This window comes from Hypanus sabinus, chromosome 13 (genome assembly GCF_030144855.1).
Source record: "Hypanus sabinus isolate sHypSab1 chromosome 13, sHypSab1.hap1, whole genome shotgun sequence".
NCBI lineage: Eukaryota > Metazoa > Chordata > Chondrichthyes > Myliobatiformes > Dasyatidae > Hypanus > Hypanus sabinus.
Window position 1 is genome coordinate 98,094,035 of NC_082718.1, and position 18,289 is coordinate 98,112,323.

An 18,289-nucleotide genomic window follows, 5' to 3' on the forward strand; every position below is an offset into this window, starting at 1 on the left:
ACTATTCACTTTTTATATAGTCATCAGAAACACAGAAAAGGGTAAAACTGATCTGGATTTTGGAAAAAAAATAATCCTCTAGCCTTTATACCAAGCTTCAGTGTGGCAGCTGCATTAAAACCCCTTCTGCATATTTGCGATGGTCTCAAATATGCAACATCATCACTTACCAAACAGTATCACCAATTAAATGGTGTAGTGGGGTACAAAACAAAAGCTATACTATTGATCACTAGGTATCAGACAACACTAATTCAAATATAGTTTCTACATTGAAAGGAAGTGTATTCCTGCATTACAGCAATTTGGGTAGAGGAAATCCACACTTATGAAATTCACATATAACTTGAGAAGTGAATGCACATGACAAAAACTGAAATAAATACAAAATGCAAAATGTACAACTGAATTTTTGTTGTGTTATAAGGATATTTTTCAGGATTGCAATCCTTCCATAAAGTAGGGGTATACTGTATTTTCACCATTCATTCTAATCTAACAAAGGGGTTAAAAAAAAACTCCCTTTCTAGTTTTCTAAATAACAAGGGCAATGTGATTTTGCAACTTACTGCCAAAGGGAAAAACAAAACAGATGGTATGGATGCAAATTGGATTACATAGAGTATAAAGAGGAAGTCAAGTACGGTTTCACAGGAAGTGCTTTGGGGCATTGGAAACACACAAATATGAAAAAAGCCAGGTGCATTCTTGTTCTTTGATATTGTTCACCATAGGACACAAGTTATGGATGAAGTACAGAAATGCTAGACCAGTACTCAAATCTGGACATGGAAGTGTTTTAATAAGTTTAGATACATAACAGTTTGAACTCACTTACCGTGTTTACAGTAACATAAACACACACTTTTATGTATTAAGCAAAACATACAATGCTGGAGGAACTTAGCAAGCCAGGTAGCATCTATGGAAAAGAGTACAGTCGATGTTTTGGGCTGAGACCCATCAGCAGGACTACAGAAAGAAAGCTGAGGAGCAAATTTAAAAGGTGGGGGGAGGGAAGAGAGAAACATAAGGTGAAAGGTGAAACCAGAAACCAGAGGAGGAGAGATGAAATAAAGAGCTGGAAAGTTGATTGGTGAAAGAAATAAAGGGCTGGAGAAGGGAGAGTCTGATAGAGAAGGACAGAAGGCTGTGGAAGAAAGAAAAGGGGGAGTGCCAGAGTGAAGTGTTAGGCGGACATGGAGATAACGTAAGGTGAGAGAGGGTAAAGGGGACGGGGAATGGTGAAGGGGGTGGCATTACAGGGTGCTCATATTGTCAGGTTGGAGGCTACCCCGGTGGAATATGGTATCATTCCTCCAACCTAAGAGTGGCCTCATCGCAACAATGGAGGAGGCCATAGACCAGGGGTCGGCAACCCACGGCTCCGGAGCCACATGTGACTCTTTCATCTCTGTGCTGCGGCTCCCTGTGGCTTTGGAAAATAAATGATGAGTATTTAATTAAAATGTATTTTATGTTAGTTTGTTAGTTTTTGAAATGTAATTCTAAATTTGAAGATTATGGTGATCTTGTACAATCTAATAAAACGTTGTGGCGACCCATTTCCTGGCACATCCGAACCGGCTCACAATTAGCCAGTGTTCTGGCTAAGGGAGATAACCTACGAGGGTTTGTGAGCACGTGTCTTTTGGAGCATCCGCGCCCACGGGGGGGGGGGGGGGGGGGGGGCGGGTTGAGGGAGGCTTAAAAGCAAGGCTGTTTAGTTCGAATAAAGTTATCTTTGACTGCAGTTTACCGACTCCGTGTCGTTATTTTAGCGCTGTGTGTAGCACACCGCTACAACATGTTTTTTATCGCTATTAATACACGTCACCACTGCCAATGCCTGACACCGCCAGTGCACGATTGTTTTTAATTTTTCGATCCAAGGTAGGCTAACTATGGAGTAACCTTCAAACCAACGTCCTTTTTTCGGAGTTCAAAATGTTTTTGTTGCATGCAGAAATGTAATTTCGTTTTCTCTGCAGGAGTTCATCGATTTCATAAATGCAACACATTATAGTTTGTTTATACATAGCATAAAGGCAAAAAAAAACGTCGTAAGCAGTGTTATTTCATTTTAAATGTCAAACGGGTTTTGTGGCTCCCAGTGTTTTCTTTTCTGTGGGAAACGGGTCCATATGGCTCTTTCAGTGGTAAAGGTTGCCAACCCCTGCCATAGACAGACATACCAGAATGGGAAATGGGACGTGGAATTAAACTGCTGCATTCATCATCAAGGACCTCTACCATCCAATGCCATACTCTTTCCATGCTGCTGCCATCAGGAATGAGGTACAGGAAACTCAGCATCTACAATACCAGGTTTAGAAACAGTTATTACCTTCAATCATTAGGCTCTTGAACCAGAGGGGAGAGCCACTCTATTCAACACTGTTCTCAGAACCTATGGACTCACTTTCAAGGACTCTTGATCTCATATTCTCAATATTTATTGCTTTTTTCAGCGGACTCTTAAACTCCTTGGAGTTAAAGGACTGCAGTGCAGAAGAGCCACCAAGAACATTCAGGAGGCTGCTGAAAAGGCCTCGCAGTGGCTGTGGATCTGTGGATTAGTGTGCCACTTGGACACAAGTTGGGGGCTGATCATCCCAAGTTGGGTCACCCAGGTGAGGGTGTCTGATGATTACGGACCAGAAACATCCTTCGACCCCGGGTTCATCACTGAAGACGTATCCAAGTAGCACATAGAAGGTGTATTCTACAACTACAAGTATTTGCAGAGTTTCTTATCTTTTATACATGGGTTATTTGTCCTGTTGGGTGCAGTTTTTCATTGATTATATGGTGATTTGTTGTATCTACTGTGAATGCCCACAAGAAAAAGAATCTTATGGTTGTATACAATAAGACATTTACTTTGATAATAAATTTACTTCGACCTTTAAAAAAAATCTGGTATTCAATTTTTCTACAAAGTGGATGACCTTTTACCCGACACTACTTGACAAATTACTGCCTGTCTGTATACCCTTGAAGCTTTTGACTCCTCCTTACAATTCACATTCCACTTGGGTTCTACCATCAGCAATGCTGGGACTATTTAATTTGGTTCCCTGGATAACCTTAAGACGTTTTGGGTTTTTGCCACACAACTACCAAATGAATGTCAACATTCAATCACAAGAGCATCAATGAATTTCTTATCAACCAGAAAATGAATTCACATCAGCCAAACAAATAAAGTGATAACAAGAGCAGGGCAGAGGTGAGTATCCTATGGCATGTGCCTCATCTCCAGATAATCTAAAGCCAATTACATACCACCATCTACAATCACAAACCTCGAATGCAATGAGTGCAGCATGGACAGCCACTGAGTAACTGATTTGATATGTACTCCAACCATTATCATAAAAGTTTACTATTTCCACCACTTGCAAAATATGTCCTAAATCTCTACTTAGCTCTAGTGAGTACAATCTATAGGTAGCTTTTGCAGTAACTTCATATCTCAACACAGGGAAGAACAAAAGCTGCAGCAACACCATCATCTGAATGCTCCTCTTCATTTCACAGACCAATCTGGGGGGGGGGGGGGGGGAGAAAAAAGCACCTTTCATTGCTGCTTGGTAATGAGAAACCCTGTGCAAATACACTGTGGGATCACACTGCAATTAAATCATAAACTGTCAATTTTGGGAAGAAATGGACAACAAATGCCAATTTGGAAAGTGATACCTACATTTTACAAATTCATAAAACGAAAAGGAAAAAAGTATTTTAACCCAAAACGTTTACCCAGTTATGACCAGAATTTTACCATGTCCTCACTAAAATCTACACTGATTAATTATATCACTAACTTCCCTTTGAGCATTTGCAAATGCTCTTGTAGCTGAAAGAAGTCTTCTGCAAAGTCCAGTACCAAAGAGGAAAGGAAAAAATGCCAGTAAAAATTCTCGACAAAATATATATTCATGGTTCTTAAATGTTTTAAATTATTATGTGTACAAAACATTTTGAGAACATAACACTTTCAATCATTTAGACCATACGTGTCAAACTCAAGGCCTGCGGGCCATATCCGGCCCGGCATACAATTATATCCGGCCCGTGAGATCATTTTAGATAGATCTATTATTTTAATTATTATTGGCCCGGCGATATGAAGCCTATGATTGTAAGTTAATACCAATCATAAAAATAATGCTTGCTCAGCAGTCTTCTTCATAAGAAACGGAATTTGTGAAGTGAAACACTTTGTAGTTATAGCAGAGACTGAGACACATGAGAACAGGCTGAAAAAACGGAGGCAATGAAAGCTGCGTTCGCACGCGCCCGACTGATCCGGCCTGCATGAAGCTGCATTTTGCCCAATCCGGCCAGTGACCTAAAATGAGTTTGACACCCCTGATTTAGACCAATAATTTGAAGAAAGAAAGAATAACAAAAAATCCCTCAAATTTTATGAGGTTGGTAGGAAAAGAACAATATTTCACCCTACTCCTCATTGCACAAACAATCTCCTCCCTTTATTCCTTCACATCTTGGCAGAAATCTTCTATATTCATTTGAGCTTTCCAAAAATTCCATGCCTTAGTTAAACTTAAAGATCATCGAATCAAGAATGTGTATAGCAGAACAGTGACTGCATCCATGCTAAGTGTTACATAAAGTGCAAAGTAATTTCATATTTGAGTACAAAATGAAAGCTTCACAATTCTAGTGGATCTAGGTATGAACAATGGTGGGTAAATAAGCAAGCAATAGAAAGAAGCCCTGAGCATCCCTACTGACAACAACTGTAAAATCTAGTATAGATATGCCAAAGGAAAAGGAGAATTAATTTTAAACATTCCATATGGTATTAAAGATGAGTGCAGTGACACAGATTAAAGAACAACTTCTCCGTACTAACATCTTAGTTTTTCTACTGACAACTATCCATTATAACTGCAACCTTTTGACAAAGTGGTTGCACAAGTATGTTCTATCCATTCTGCAAGAATAATTGAATCCTGCCAATTACAGCATGATTGTCTATTCTCAATCATTAATGGATTATTTTGCCCCGTTTCAAATTCTTATTACTCTTTAGCGATAAACGTGAGTGCAGAGGCCAGTTTCTCTGCAGTCACAGATTTCCAAACTAGCAAATGCCTTTTGTCCTACATACTTGGGTGTGAAGACAGTTTAAGGATCTACAAGTAGAACATTCCTGCTCTTCTTGGGAAAATGCCTACTTTTTCCATTTCAGCATCAAAGAGTAAATAATATTACATATCATATAAATTATAAGATATCCGATAATTTATAATACATCTTATAACTGCAGGGTAGAAGCTATCCTCAAACCTGGTGATTCATGCTTTCAGGCTTTGGTATCTTCTGCCCAATGGGAGGGAAGGAAGAGACATTACATGAAAAACCTATGTATCCTTATCATCATGGTGTCACAATTATCAAAATTCCTACCTAACAATACTATGGAAGTGACTTCACAACATGACGAAGTTGGTTTTAGGTTCCATTGGCCTCTGCACTGACAAGTAGATGAAGAAAGATAAAATCTTAAAGGGTAATTGTGGGTGATTGCTTTGTTTTTTGAAGTGGCTTAGGTATCTAAATTAAAGCTACTTCCTGCTTCCCAGAGACAAAATGATAAAGACTGTCCTTACAGTACAAGCTCACTGATTTTCTTTTCTAGGTTCCATAGGTGTTTCCTGAAATACCAACTATTGTCTTTAAAGATCCCAGATTAATACTATAACATAACCGACATTGTGACTTAATGTAACAGTTTGGTTCAGGTACTTTAATAAAAAAAACTCATCAGAATTACTTCGAGCTCAAATATTCATAGTATTTAAATTGACAATGATTAATAACTCACTGATATCAGATCATAGGAGGGTTATAAAAGCTAATAAAATTCAAGAAATATTTTCACCTTGCAGATTAAATACCTTACAACACTTAACATGATTTGAATTGACAGCGTCCAACTGTTTACATTTCAGAAATATCTAATGCTTAAGAGTAGCTATGAGTAATTATCTAATATTATTCAAATATGTATCCACTTAAGTATTCACATTTTCAATCTTCTTATTAGTTACTGAGATATCCTTGACTTTGCAGACAAATGTTAAGTTGTTTTAAAATGAAGAAAAAGTGCTAAAATACATTAAGGATGATACTTCATACCCAAAAAAAGGGTAGAAGCAGTTTTTAATGAATCATTAAAATGATTTAAAAAAAAATCAAAATATTAAGCAAGCCATGTGATTTTAAAGTATTTACAAAGTTTGAATTACTAAATAAGAGATCATTGTTGTTTAAAGTGACAGATATGGTATTTTCTTACGAACTTGTTCTGGTCATAAGATTGCCAAGTATCAGCTCAATGAAAGAACGAAAGAACCTAATCACAATTCCAGAGGTATATAGCAACACACACGAAATGCTGGAGGCATTCAGCAGAGGAATAAAAAATCAATGCTTCAAGCCGAGACCCTTAATCAGGATGCTGATCCTAAAGACAATTCTCAGACCAAAATGTCAACAGTTTATTGCCCTCCATAGATGCTGCCTGACGTGCTGACTTCCTCCAGCATTTTCTGAATGTTGCTCAAGACTTTCAGTTTCTGCAGCATCTGTTGTGTGGATAGATATACAAGTTACTTTAATGGTCAATACAAACATTTAAAATGCAAGTTAGATGTTGATGGACTAGAAGATAACCTGGTTTCTTTTAAATTAATAGGCTCACTTTCCTGTATCAACTCAGCTTACAGGGGAGCATACCCTACTACATGGATCCAAAAGCAGGTTTTTGATCCTAACACCAGGTGATGCTGTGTGGAGTTTGCACGTTTTCCCTGTGGCAATACGGATTTTCCCCGATGCTCTAGTTTTCTCCCTCATCCCTACGTGTACGTAGGTGTTAATGGGAATGTGAGAAAGAATAAGTTACAGGGAGATAATTAGCAGAATGAGACTGATAGGAGGGTGCTGAGAATCTGCACAGGTCACAGAACACACACAAAATGCTAGAGGAACTCAGCAGGCCAGGCAGCATCTGTAGAAAAGAGTACAGTCGATGTTTCAGGCCGCGATCCTGCACAAGTCAAATGACCTCCTTCACTGTCGCATGGAAATATATTGCTATTACATATTTCAAAGAGAAAAACAGAATATTACATTATGAACCATACACTATTGTATTTGTGCACAGCTCATCTCTAAAGCTAACTCACATCAGGAAACAGAACGAATCATGTTTTTTCTCCTCAAGTACATCACCAATTATTTGAAAAAAATATATAGCTGGGGAGAAATAAAAACTAAAGCAAAAAATAGGAACAAATGAACAACTAAAATGTGTATATAGTAATCATTCCCAATACAAAAACCTACTAAATGTATGAGTGCTAGAAAATCTAAATAAAAAAATACCTGCTGGCTCTCCTTAACCACCCAATATTCCACAATTTGTCCTGAGACAAATTTAGGCGGATAAATCCCAGGGTTTGACAAGGTGTTCCCTCAGACCCTGTAAAAAGCTAGTGCAGAAATTGCATGAGCCCTAGTCAAGTTATTTAAAAGATCCTTAGCCAAGGGTGAGGTGCTGGAGGATTGGAGGGCAATAATGTTATTTTGTTGTTTAAGATATGCTCCAAGAATAAGCCAGGAAATCATAGGCCGGTGAGCCTGACATCAGGAGTGGGCTTTTTGCTGAAACGGTGGGGGGGGGGGGGGGGGCGGGCATGGATGTTGATGTGTTGATGCTCACTGGTGTTTGTGCAGGGGAGGGGAAGGCTTTAGGGTACTAACATTTTCTGTCACTCATTCTTTTGGGGTTTTTGTGATGATTTTTTTCTGTTCTTTTTGGTTTTTCTTGATGTCTGTGAAGACAAGTATTTCAGGTTGTATACTGGATACATTCTCTGGTGATAAACAAAATCATTTGAAAGTTATTGAAAGGTACTCTAAGAGACTGGATATACAAGTATTTGAATACACAGCAACTAATTAGGAATAATCAACATAGCTTTGCGCATAGTAAGTAGTGTCTAACCAATCTTATAGAGTTTTTCGAGGAAGTTAACAGGAAAGTTGATGAACACAAAGCAGCTGATAATTGTCTACAAGGACTTTAGCAAATGTCTTTGACAAGATCCTGCATGGGAGGTTGATCAAGAAGGTTCAGATGTTTGATGTTCAAGACAAGGCTGTAAACTAGATTAGACATTGGCTTTGCAAAAGAAGCCAAAGAATGGTTGCAGATGGTTGCCTCGCTGACTGGAGGCCTGTGACTAATGGTGTTCTGCAGGGATCTGTTCTGGGTCCATTGTTATTCATCATCTATATCAACCATCTGGATGATGATGTGGTAAACTACATCAGCAAATTTTTGGATGATACCAAGATTGGGTGTGTAGTGGACAGCAAGGAAGACTATCAAAGCTTGCAGCAGGATCTGGACCAGCTAGAAAAATGGGCTGAAAAATGGTAGATGTAATTTAATGCATGTAAGTGTAAGGTGTTGCACTTTGGGCAGACCAACCAGCGCAGGTCTTACACGGTGAGAGGTTGAGCACTGAGGAGTGTGGCAGAAGAGGAATCTCAGAAAACAGATCCATAATTCCTTGAAAACGGTGTCACTGGTAGACAGGGTCATAAAGAAAGCTTTTAGCACATTGGCCATCATAAATCAATGTAATGAGTAAGCGAGTTGGGATGTTATGTTGAAATTGTATAATACTTTGGTGAGGCCCAATGTGGAGGACTGTGTCCAGTTTTGGTCACTTAAATATAGAAAAGATGTAAACAAGACTGAAAGACTGCAGAGAAAATTCATAAGGATGCAACCAGGACTTGAAGGTGCTAAGGAAGGGTTGAATAGGTTAGGGCTTTATTTCCTGGAATACAGAACATTGAGGAGAGATTTGATAGGGATTCACAAAATTTTAAAGGGTATAGATAGGGTAAATACAAGCAGGGTTTTTCCACTGAGGGTGGGTAAGGCTACAATTCGAGGTCATGGGTTAAGAGTGAAAGATGAAATATTTAAGGAGAATATGATGGAGAGCTTCTCCTGGAGGGTGGTGAGAGTGTGGAACAATCCAGCAAGTGGTGGGTGGAGGGTCGATTGTAACATTTAAGAAAAATTTGAATAGGTACTTGGTTGAGGGGAATGGAGGGATATGTCTGGGTATAGGTCAATGGGACTAGGCAGATTAATGGTTCAGTACAATCGGTATGGGCCAAAGGGCCTGCTTCTGTGCTATAGAGTTCTATGATTCTACAACCCTAACTGTTAATTAGGCTACATTGAAAAATAACTACTGCATATTGATGAAGTTAACAGGCAAAATAGAACACATTGCAAACAGAGTTGCCAATTAAAGTGAGCAGTTGGAATATCATACCTAATATTTGCAGAGGCTTCCAGCTAAAATTACTTCAATGTTCTTAGATAACAATATTATCATTAACAGATAGCACAATACTGCCAATGTACATAGACACTTACACACAATATTAATCTCAGAAGCATGCACTTTACTATTTTCCAGGTTGCCAAGGAGAGGAGCCTTGGCAACCTACATCTGCGGCTGCCCCTCTAAATCTCCACCAACACATCTTCCTGAGACTCTGACGTTTCTCCAGGAGCCTGCATTCACTTTGGGACACGACCCCAGACATTTTCTTTTCTTCCCCGTGTCATCAGACAGAAAATACAAAAGCCTGAAAGCACTTTCTCAGTAGCTTTCACACTTTGTTCTGCATTGTTATTGTTTTACTTTATTTAAACTCAGTGTACAGTATAATGATTTGATCTGTAAGTTTTTCCACTGTATCTTGGTTTTGTGACAATAGTAAATCAAAAACCAAGCACAAACATTCTGGATTTACTAGCTGCGACTATGACAGCAGTGTCCCAAAGTACAGGAGCCTGAAGGAACATTAAGGGGTGCAAGGAAGCAAGCAGTTCTTTTTCAGTGTAGCCTAATTAACAATTAGGGTTGCAGAATCATAGAACACTATAGCACAGAAGTAGGCCCTTTCATAATAGTTATCAACAAAACAATTTATTTGGTGCACGCAATGAACAAAAACAGCACCGACACCTCATGCAGATAATGGGCCTTCTTCATATAACGCTATTGATGATTGCATCATCCAAATCTTCACTTTCATTGTAACATTCAAGACGATTGTTGATACATTTAAATTCTTCATAGTTCTTAACTTGAAGCAGAGTAATTATTCCATTTTTACTCCCATCCATTTTTGGCATCCCCAAGCCTGGATGCTTGAAACCGCAGTGAGCCAAACAGTTCAGAATTGTCTTACTGCTTATGCCTCGCCATCTATCAGCGACAAAAATCAATGCCTTTTGAACCTAAATGCACGCAACAGATGCTATTTAAAAACTGTTCATTCCAAGTGTGGTGTAGCATCTAACAGCCACACAAGTGCCTGCAATTGATGCTACTTAAAATGAGTTCAACAACAATCGCCTGCCCCAAATAAATGGCATGGTGTCCCAACCAAAGGGAATAGTACTTCAAAAAACAAAAAAGATGGTAATGAGAGGAAAATGGCAGAGGGAGAAGGAATATTGGGAATGTGTAAATACCAAAGGTTATTATATAGTAATAATCTAATGATTACTCCATAGTATTTTTGGCATCAGCTCAACCATGTGAACTGATAGCTGTAACCAAAATAATTAGATGTGGTCCTCTCCACAATAGAGTGGAAGCTATAGAATTTAAAAAAAACACATTTCTCATTATGAAAAGGATGGGTTCATAAAGTAATAAAATTTATATTAAATTCAATTTTATGTGATAATCACTTAGGTCCTCAATTTCTACTACAAATTAACTCAAGCTTAGTCCAAATAAAATTAGGGATGAAGAACATAGAGACTTCATTTTCTAAGAATGTTTATTTATTATATTTCTTTTCTTTAACAGCTATATATTTAATTGTTACAACCAAACTATGCAAGCAGATACAGAAAGTATGTTGCAATTGTGTTCATAGCTTGCAACACTGTTCAAAAAGACATACATCTGAATCTACAAGTTCATCTAATGTTTTCTGAACACACAATGATTTCTTGGGAAATACCATGACTTCCACTTGAAAATGCTGCCATTTCTCAAATGACTGTCATCATTTGAGATTCCTGTAGAGATGTGGAAGCCTTGAACTTAACAACTACTATTTCCATTGATTTCTTGACAGAGATCCGTATTATTACTCCTCATGGTGTCTAGTGGCAATGCACAAACTTGCTACGACCCCATAGCAATTACTCTAGAAATTACTCATTGAACCAAGTTACACCTGGAGCAGGCATGGTGAACCCATTATAACTGATTAGTAAGGGCTGGCTGAAAGTGAAATAATTAAATGCATTGAATTAAGTTTAAAAGTATTTAACTGTTTCAGCATGTTTTGAAGTATTGAAGTGTTTTAAATTTAAACATTTTAGTATTGTGTACAGTATATTTTTTTTTGTTGGTCAATTTTGAATGCTTCCATATGTCATGACCATGTTGAAGGTTTGATCAGGTTTGATTTAGCCAAAGGAATATCCCGAAGAGCTGTCAAAGTTTCCTTCCACAATACTGTGTATAGGTCTCATTTTAGCCCACCCACATGAAGGAATAATGTAGAAATGATTGCCTTTCATACATTAAGCTCAGTACTTATTTCAAACCTAATGTTTTCTGAGCCTCACAATGATAAATATAGGATTAAATGCAATTTGCAGTGTTATTGTGCCCTCTGCTGATCAAATTTAAGAAGTATATTACTTTGAACATGCTACAAGAAAAAGTAAAATGCCCAGAATTGGAATTAACTTATTACTATGCTAATCCGTGCTTTCTACCTAGAGAAAAATATGAATACATTGGGAAAATTAACTTTAAAGAATCATCAGTATGGTTTTCATCCCTGCTGCCTTAAAACAGAGCCTACAGAATCCTCAGTTGCAGCAAAGAAATGACCTTTATGGGCCACCTTCTTCATACCAACTAAGATCCCCAACTCTGCATCCTTTACTTGCTTGTGCAAGGCCTGTACCCCACTACATTTTTCATACCCAAATACAGTGGATTCCAGTTAATTGGGACACATCGGGACCAGTACGTTTTGGCTCAATTAAACAGCTGCCCCAGTTAGCTAAAGCTTCACAGAAATAGTTAAAAAGATGCAAAAAAAGACAAACTACCATTTAACTGAGTAACAAATTAAGTGTTTAAATGAAATACAGAACAAGTTAGAACAGCACTATTACTACAATACTATAAAACTGTGCATTAGTTCTATAGTTTCATTCAGTGTACACAATGAACAAGATCAGCACTGACACCGACAGCAGATAATGGACTGCCTTCATACAATGATTACATCCTCTAAATTTTCATTTTCATTGAAAATTAGTGACCACTTTGCAAAGCCAACAGAATATCTGGCAATCAATAGCATCAGAATTCTTCTTGGTAAAGGCTCCACATACCATTACTGCTCCCAAATCATCCAAGAGATGATTTCTCTATAATTTACTATTAAATCAATTTCCACACTAGGCGTGACTCCCAAGATAAGAACTTGATTAAAATTTACCAATAAAGCAATTACATGATCAGCATTCTGAAATTTCTTCAGCAGAAACTATGATCAGTAAAGATGCTGGGAAGCTTGTTAATCTAACTGTGGAGAAAACAATATAGTTTAAGCAAAATGGCAGCCTTTAATGTCAATGTTAGTATTTGCTTAATTATACCTGGAGAGTTTAAAGGATCTGATAATCTATATTTGCACTTTCTCTGGTAAATCAAATTCTCTTCGCATTCTTCCATAGTAACTTTCTCACTTGAACTACCTCTATTCAGTACTGCTGTGAGGAAAGAGTTAATTCTGATTCCTCCTTTGCACACAGTAAAATAAAATGGAAGTTTGAAGACAAAATGGTGTCAGGATGAAATGTAATAATGGCCTTTTTTCTCTTCTTATTGACCAATGTTTTGTCTCTATTTTGAATGCACATTATTAAGATCAAGATCAAGCTCAAGTTTTATTGTCATTCAACCATAGATGAACATCCATGAATCCAGCCTGGGGCCAAGGGGCAAACCACAGTACCAACAGTAAGATACAGCACAAGTCACAAACAAGATAGCAAGCACATATAAGGTATCAATAAAATAGAGTAACACAAAAAAGTACGTTTTCCAAGTCTACCCCCACCCCCCACTGAGTCTATGAATGTTGCAGCAGTCTGCAGTTGAACACAACACAACTCATCTTCTGAGCGAACACTGCGGGCAGCTTCGTTGCCAGGCCACACTGTCCTCAGTGCATGCACCAACTCTGGCGCCTCTCTCCTGGGTGGCTGTAAACATGCAACACTGCGGCTTGAGGCCTAATCCTCCTTACAACCGATGTCACGCAACTTCTTTTGTCTTACTTTCTGTATTGCATTTGTGCTAACAGTGTTTTATTGTGGCCCTGAATAAGTGTGCGGTGTTTCCGTTGTTTGCAAATGCATGCATGAATACTCTGAGCTGGATCAGAGAATTACACATTACGAACTTTAAAATAATTTTTGTTACAAAAATGGTACAGTCAGCAGGATTTAGCATATTGGGTGCTGGCCACACTGCTGATTAAGGTAGAGTTTCCCAGATTGGAGCAGAGCAAGGAGATGGCCTCTTGAATTATGCTGTATGCTTTGAAAACTGTATTTGATAGGTATAGGGTAGCAGAGCAAACATTGCCTGCCACTAATGACAATCATAGAGCAGCAAAGTATTATTTTAGCTGAATTTTAGCCCATGAACGAGCAGACAAAGGCAAAACTCAGCAAACTACCCTGGTGTGGAAACTGCTTATTGCACAGTAGGAACACTGGATGAAGATGAGTGATCAGCACCCAGGTCCAATCAAAATGAAATGATTAAAGGTTAGGAACTCAACAGTTAGGATGGTGATATCTGGTATGACACTGATACCTGGTGTGGTAATGGTCCTGAGGATCTCCCAATGAGATGCAAGTAGAATATTACATGCAAGAGCCTAGCAGTACATGCTCACCCAGTAACAGTGCATAGTCATAAGACTACAAGGACACAGGAGCTGGTCAGACCACACAAGAGCAAAGTGTGATTAAGGCATTGAAGACCGAGGAAAAGAGGACCATTTGAGATAAATAGAGTTGCAAGAAAAAATTAGTGAACACTTTGCAATTACCTGTTTTTCTCCATTAATTACTCATACATTGTGGTCTGATTTTCATCTAAGTCACAATAACAGATCAACACTTTCTGCCTAACGTAATAACACATGAGCAATTATACTTTTCATGCCTTTATTGAACACATTGCTTAATTATTCACAGCCACTGGGAAAAAATATGTGAACCCTTGCATTTAATAACTGGTAGAACCTCCTTCAGCAGCAACAATCTCTACCAAACGTTCCCTGTATTTGCAGATCAGACTTCCACAATGGCAAAGAGGAACTTTAGACCATTCTTCATTATTTCTGAGATAACTTACTTGAACAGCCCTCTTTAGGTCATGCCACAGCATTTCAATTGGGTTAAGGTATGGACTCTGACTTGGCCATTCCAAAACACATTTTTTCTTCTTTTCAAACCATTCTGTTGTTGATTTACTCTTGAGTTTCAGATCACTGTCTTGTTGCAACATCCAACTTCTATTAAGCTTCAAGTGATAGATCGCTATCCGGAGGCAGCAAAGCAGCCCCAAACCACAATGCTTCTGCCATCATGCTTCACAGATGGGAGAGGTTTTGGTGTTGGTGTGCAGTATCCGTTTTTTTTAGCGATGTGCATTTTGCCAAAAAATTCAACTTTTGTTTCATATGTCCACAGAACATTGTCTCCAAAGCGTTGTGAAACTTAAGCCACACAACAGTTTTTTTGGAGAGCAGCAGTTTCCTCCATGGTGTCCTTCCATGAACACCATTCTTGTTTTTCTGATCGTGGACACATGAACAGATACTTTAGCAAGTTGTGGAGATTTCTGCAGATCTTTTGCTATTACCCTTAGGCTCTTTGTCACCTCCTTCAGCATTGCACATTGTGCTCTTGGTCTGACCTTTGCAGGACACCCACTGCTAAGTGAGAGTAACAACAGTACTGAACTACTTCTCTTATTGTGGACTGATCGAACTCAGGTCTTTAGAAATGCCTTTGTAGCTTTTCCATGCAGCTTTATGCATCTCTACAATTCTTCTTCTTTTAAGATCCTCTGAGGTTGTTTTGATTGAGCCATGGTGCACATAAACAGATCTTTCTTGAGAAGAGCAGGCTCTGTCAGTAACCTGAGTTAGTGTGTCTTTTTTACAGGGCAGGGCACCTTTACAACCCACACCTCCAATCTCATCTCATTGATTGGAACATCTGACTCCAAATAGCTTTGGTAGAAGGCATTACCACAAAGGTTCATATACTCTTTTGAACCAAGACTGTGTTTGTTTAAATAGTGCACTCAGTATTGATGTGAAGTATAATTGTTTATGTGTTAGTAGTTTACAGATTGCGTTTGGCTATTATTTGACTTAAATGAGGATCACACCACATTTTGAGTAATTAATACAGAAAACCAGATAATTGAAATAGGTTCACAAACTTTTTCTTACAACTGTATACATAGAGAAGTGGAGAATATCTCATTGTATGGTTAGCTCAGTTGTAGGACATAGGTGCTAGCATAGTGCATTTGGCCATGGAGGAGGCTAATAATTTGCTCACTCTCCCTGCATAAAGTGATATTAATAATCAGATATGGAATGACAGTAAAATTTATTATTGCGAGTCCAATGTGGTATTAAGGATTTGTCCCTCTGTGGTAGACTGGGGACAGCAGAGCAGACCTGGCACACTTTGGCACAATGTAGACAAGGAATTCGCGATGCTTCAAGCTATTGTTGCACATACAGGCATTTTCCACCAAATGGGATGGAATATTCCAGCTGAGGAGATATTGAATCAGGGGCATGAGAACAGGATGGCTCAATATGCACCCTCACATTTAAGGGGAAATCTGGTGTGCCTCTTAGGAACACAAGTGGATAAAGCAAAAGACAGGATAAAGGTATTAAGGCAGGTTGACAAGGGGAAAATGAAAGTTAGGGTTTTGAAGTTGAATGAAGACACACAAAGTGTTAAGGGCAATGCTGGCAGTAGCCCGTAATTAACTTGCAAGGAAATGTTTTAAACACTGTTAAAGGTAGGAGTGAATAAAGTGAGGATTGATGGTATGCCCACAAGAGACATGCACATCTCATGGAAGTATTATTGTGATAATAAGAAAGCTGCGCCTACTGCCCCTCTGTGAATAGGCTGGGGTGTAGAGAATGATGGACAGCAAGAGCATGAGGATTCATCTACAGTGGCCCAATTCCCTTCAAGATCTCACAAAGGGTTGGGGGTCAGGGACTCTGAGCAGTCGGAATAATGAAGCCTCTCTGATGGGATCCCGAGACCTTACATAACTATTTACTTCGTGGTGGGGAGGCCGAAACAAATAAAATCATAATGCTTTATTGGACATGGGAGCTGAACGTTCTGTTATAAGTGGAAACCTGGCCAGCATCAGGGGCCTCTGGTGCAAGTAAAGGGCTTAGGAGAAATCTAACAAAAGCACAGGAAATAACTGTTTGATTGGCTACTGGGGAAGGTCTGCCAATGGAAGCAGAGTACTAACAGCTGTTTTACCTGAAGATGAAATGAATGTGCTGCAGGGACAGGCAGTGCATACTAAATTGGACAAGTTCACATTTGGTATTGTCAAGTTGGCAACTGTCAAGTTAGACTGTCATGAAGCCCACATGCCTGTGGATAGATGCTCTAGGTGATGCTGCTCTATGTAATTAGTGGAAGAGCAAGACATACAAATTCTCCACCACAGATTCCTCTAAGCTTGCTTGTTTAAATAAAATGCTACAATGTCTCAACTTTATCTACTAAAACAGATCTATTCAGGATTATTTTAGAATGCAGAGAAGGTAGGAGGTTAGAGAGGGCGAATAGGGAAAAAAAGATATATTTGAAAGGTAAATAAAGGACTGGTAGCTTTATAGATATTGGGAAGTTTGCAGTAGTCTCAATTTTGCAAAAGAACCTTTAAAAATACAGGTGTACAACATCTTAGTAATCACTCAGTTATTTTTGGAAGCCACATTTGTGCAACATTGTTAAATGAAGCTTTCAAATTTATAACTGTATAAAAATCATAGAAAAATAATTTACAACTGAAGGTTAAGAAGTGTAGGTGTTGTAGTATCAGCAGCTTCAACTCTTAAAAAAAATTCTGTATCACTGAATAAAGATTATCCCACTGTGGAGTTCACAGTGACTTCTGCATTTTCCTACATTACGAAAATGACTACCTTAGAAATACTTTGCCTGTTAAATATTTTGAGGTGTTGTGAGGCATCTAAGGCAACACATAAATTTTATTTCCTTCTTTACTATATGAACGGAAGAAATGGGCCAGGAAGTAAATTAATGTTGTTAACTTCAGACGCAGACAAAACAGAACTTCCAGAACATGAACTTTTAAGGGCAATGAGACAAGTTTAGCTTAATCAGTAAGATTTAGTACAGTTTCTTACCTAAAAAGCTCCCGAATTTCCTTTACTTTAGCCTGGAAAGGAATATTTCGAATCAGAATTTTGGAGACCTTCTGATCCTTTTCAATTTGGAGCGTTCTTGCTGGATTCACAGACCTGTATATGCAAGAAGTTGATTAGTTCCTAATACTGCTAAAATGTAGATATTTTACATAAAAATGGGAATTGAAGAACAGTTATAATCAATATATGGCAATAGCTACACAATTTCCTAACATATGCATATGGATAAATGTCATGACTGTCTCATTATTTATTATTTTAACTCATCTAGCATGAAATAATGTGCTGCAAAGGGAAGAACTTAGTCTGCTGAAACAGATCAAGAAAATAAAAAATACTTTGAACTTGCCAACTATTTATGACTGATTTTATCAACTGGGAAAGATAGTCGTTAGTTGCCCAAATGCAAATTGTAACTTTAAACAGCTGCAAAGACAATGCAATTTCTTTATTTTCCTTCCTTATAGATTACATGAATTTTTGCTTTTATGTAAGATTTTAACATTTGTAACCTAGCTATGTTAAACCTTTGTCATAACATCTAAAATGCAATGAACATGGATTTCTGGTGTTAAGATATCCAAAAGCCATGCTGGTTTACACAAACTGCAGTGCAAAAGAAACTGGT

The 18,289-nt window shown here is 38.2% G+C and overlaps 1 protein-coding gene across 2 annotated transcripts in view; it reads right to left on the reverse strand.

The window, feature by feature from the left end:
- rbm19 (RNA binding motif protein 19) overlaps positions 1 to 18,289 on the reverse strand; it is a 290,972-nt gene that overhangs the window by 188,103 nt on the left and 84,580 nt on the right. For both annotated transcript variants that reach the window (XM_059988287.1, XM_059988288.1), the window contains one exon: positions 17,641 to 17,754. In XM_059988287.1, the coding sequence (XP_059844270.1) occupies positions 17,641 to 17,754 (114 nt within the window). The remainder of the gene's footprint in view (positions 1 to 17,640; positions 17,755 to 18,289) is intronic.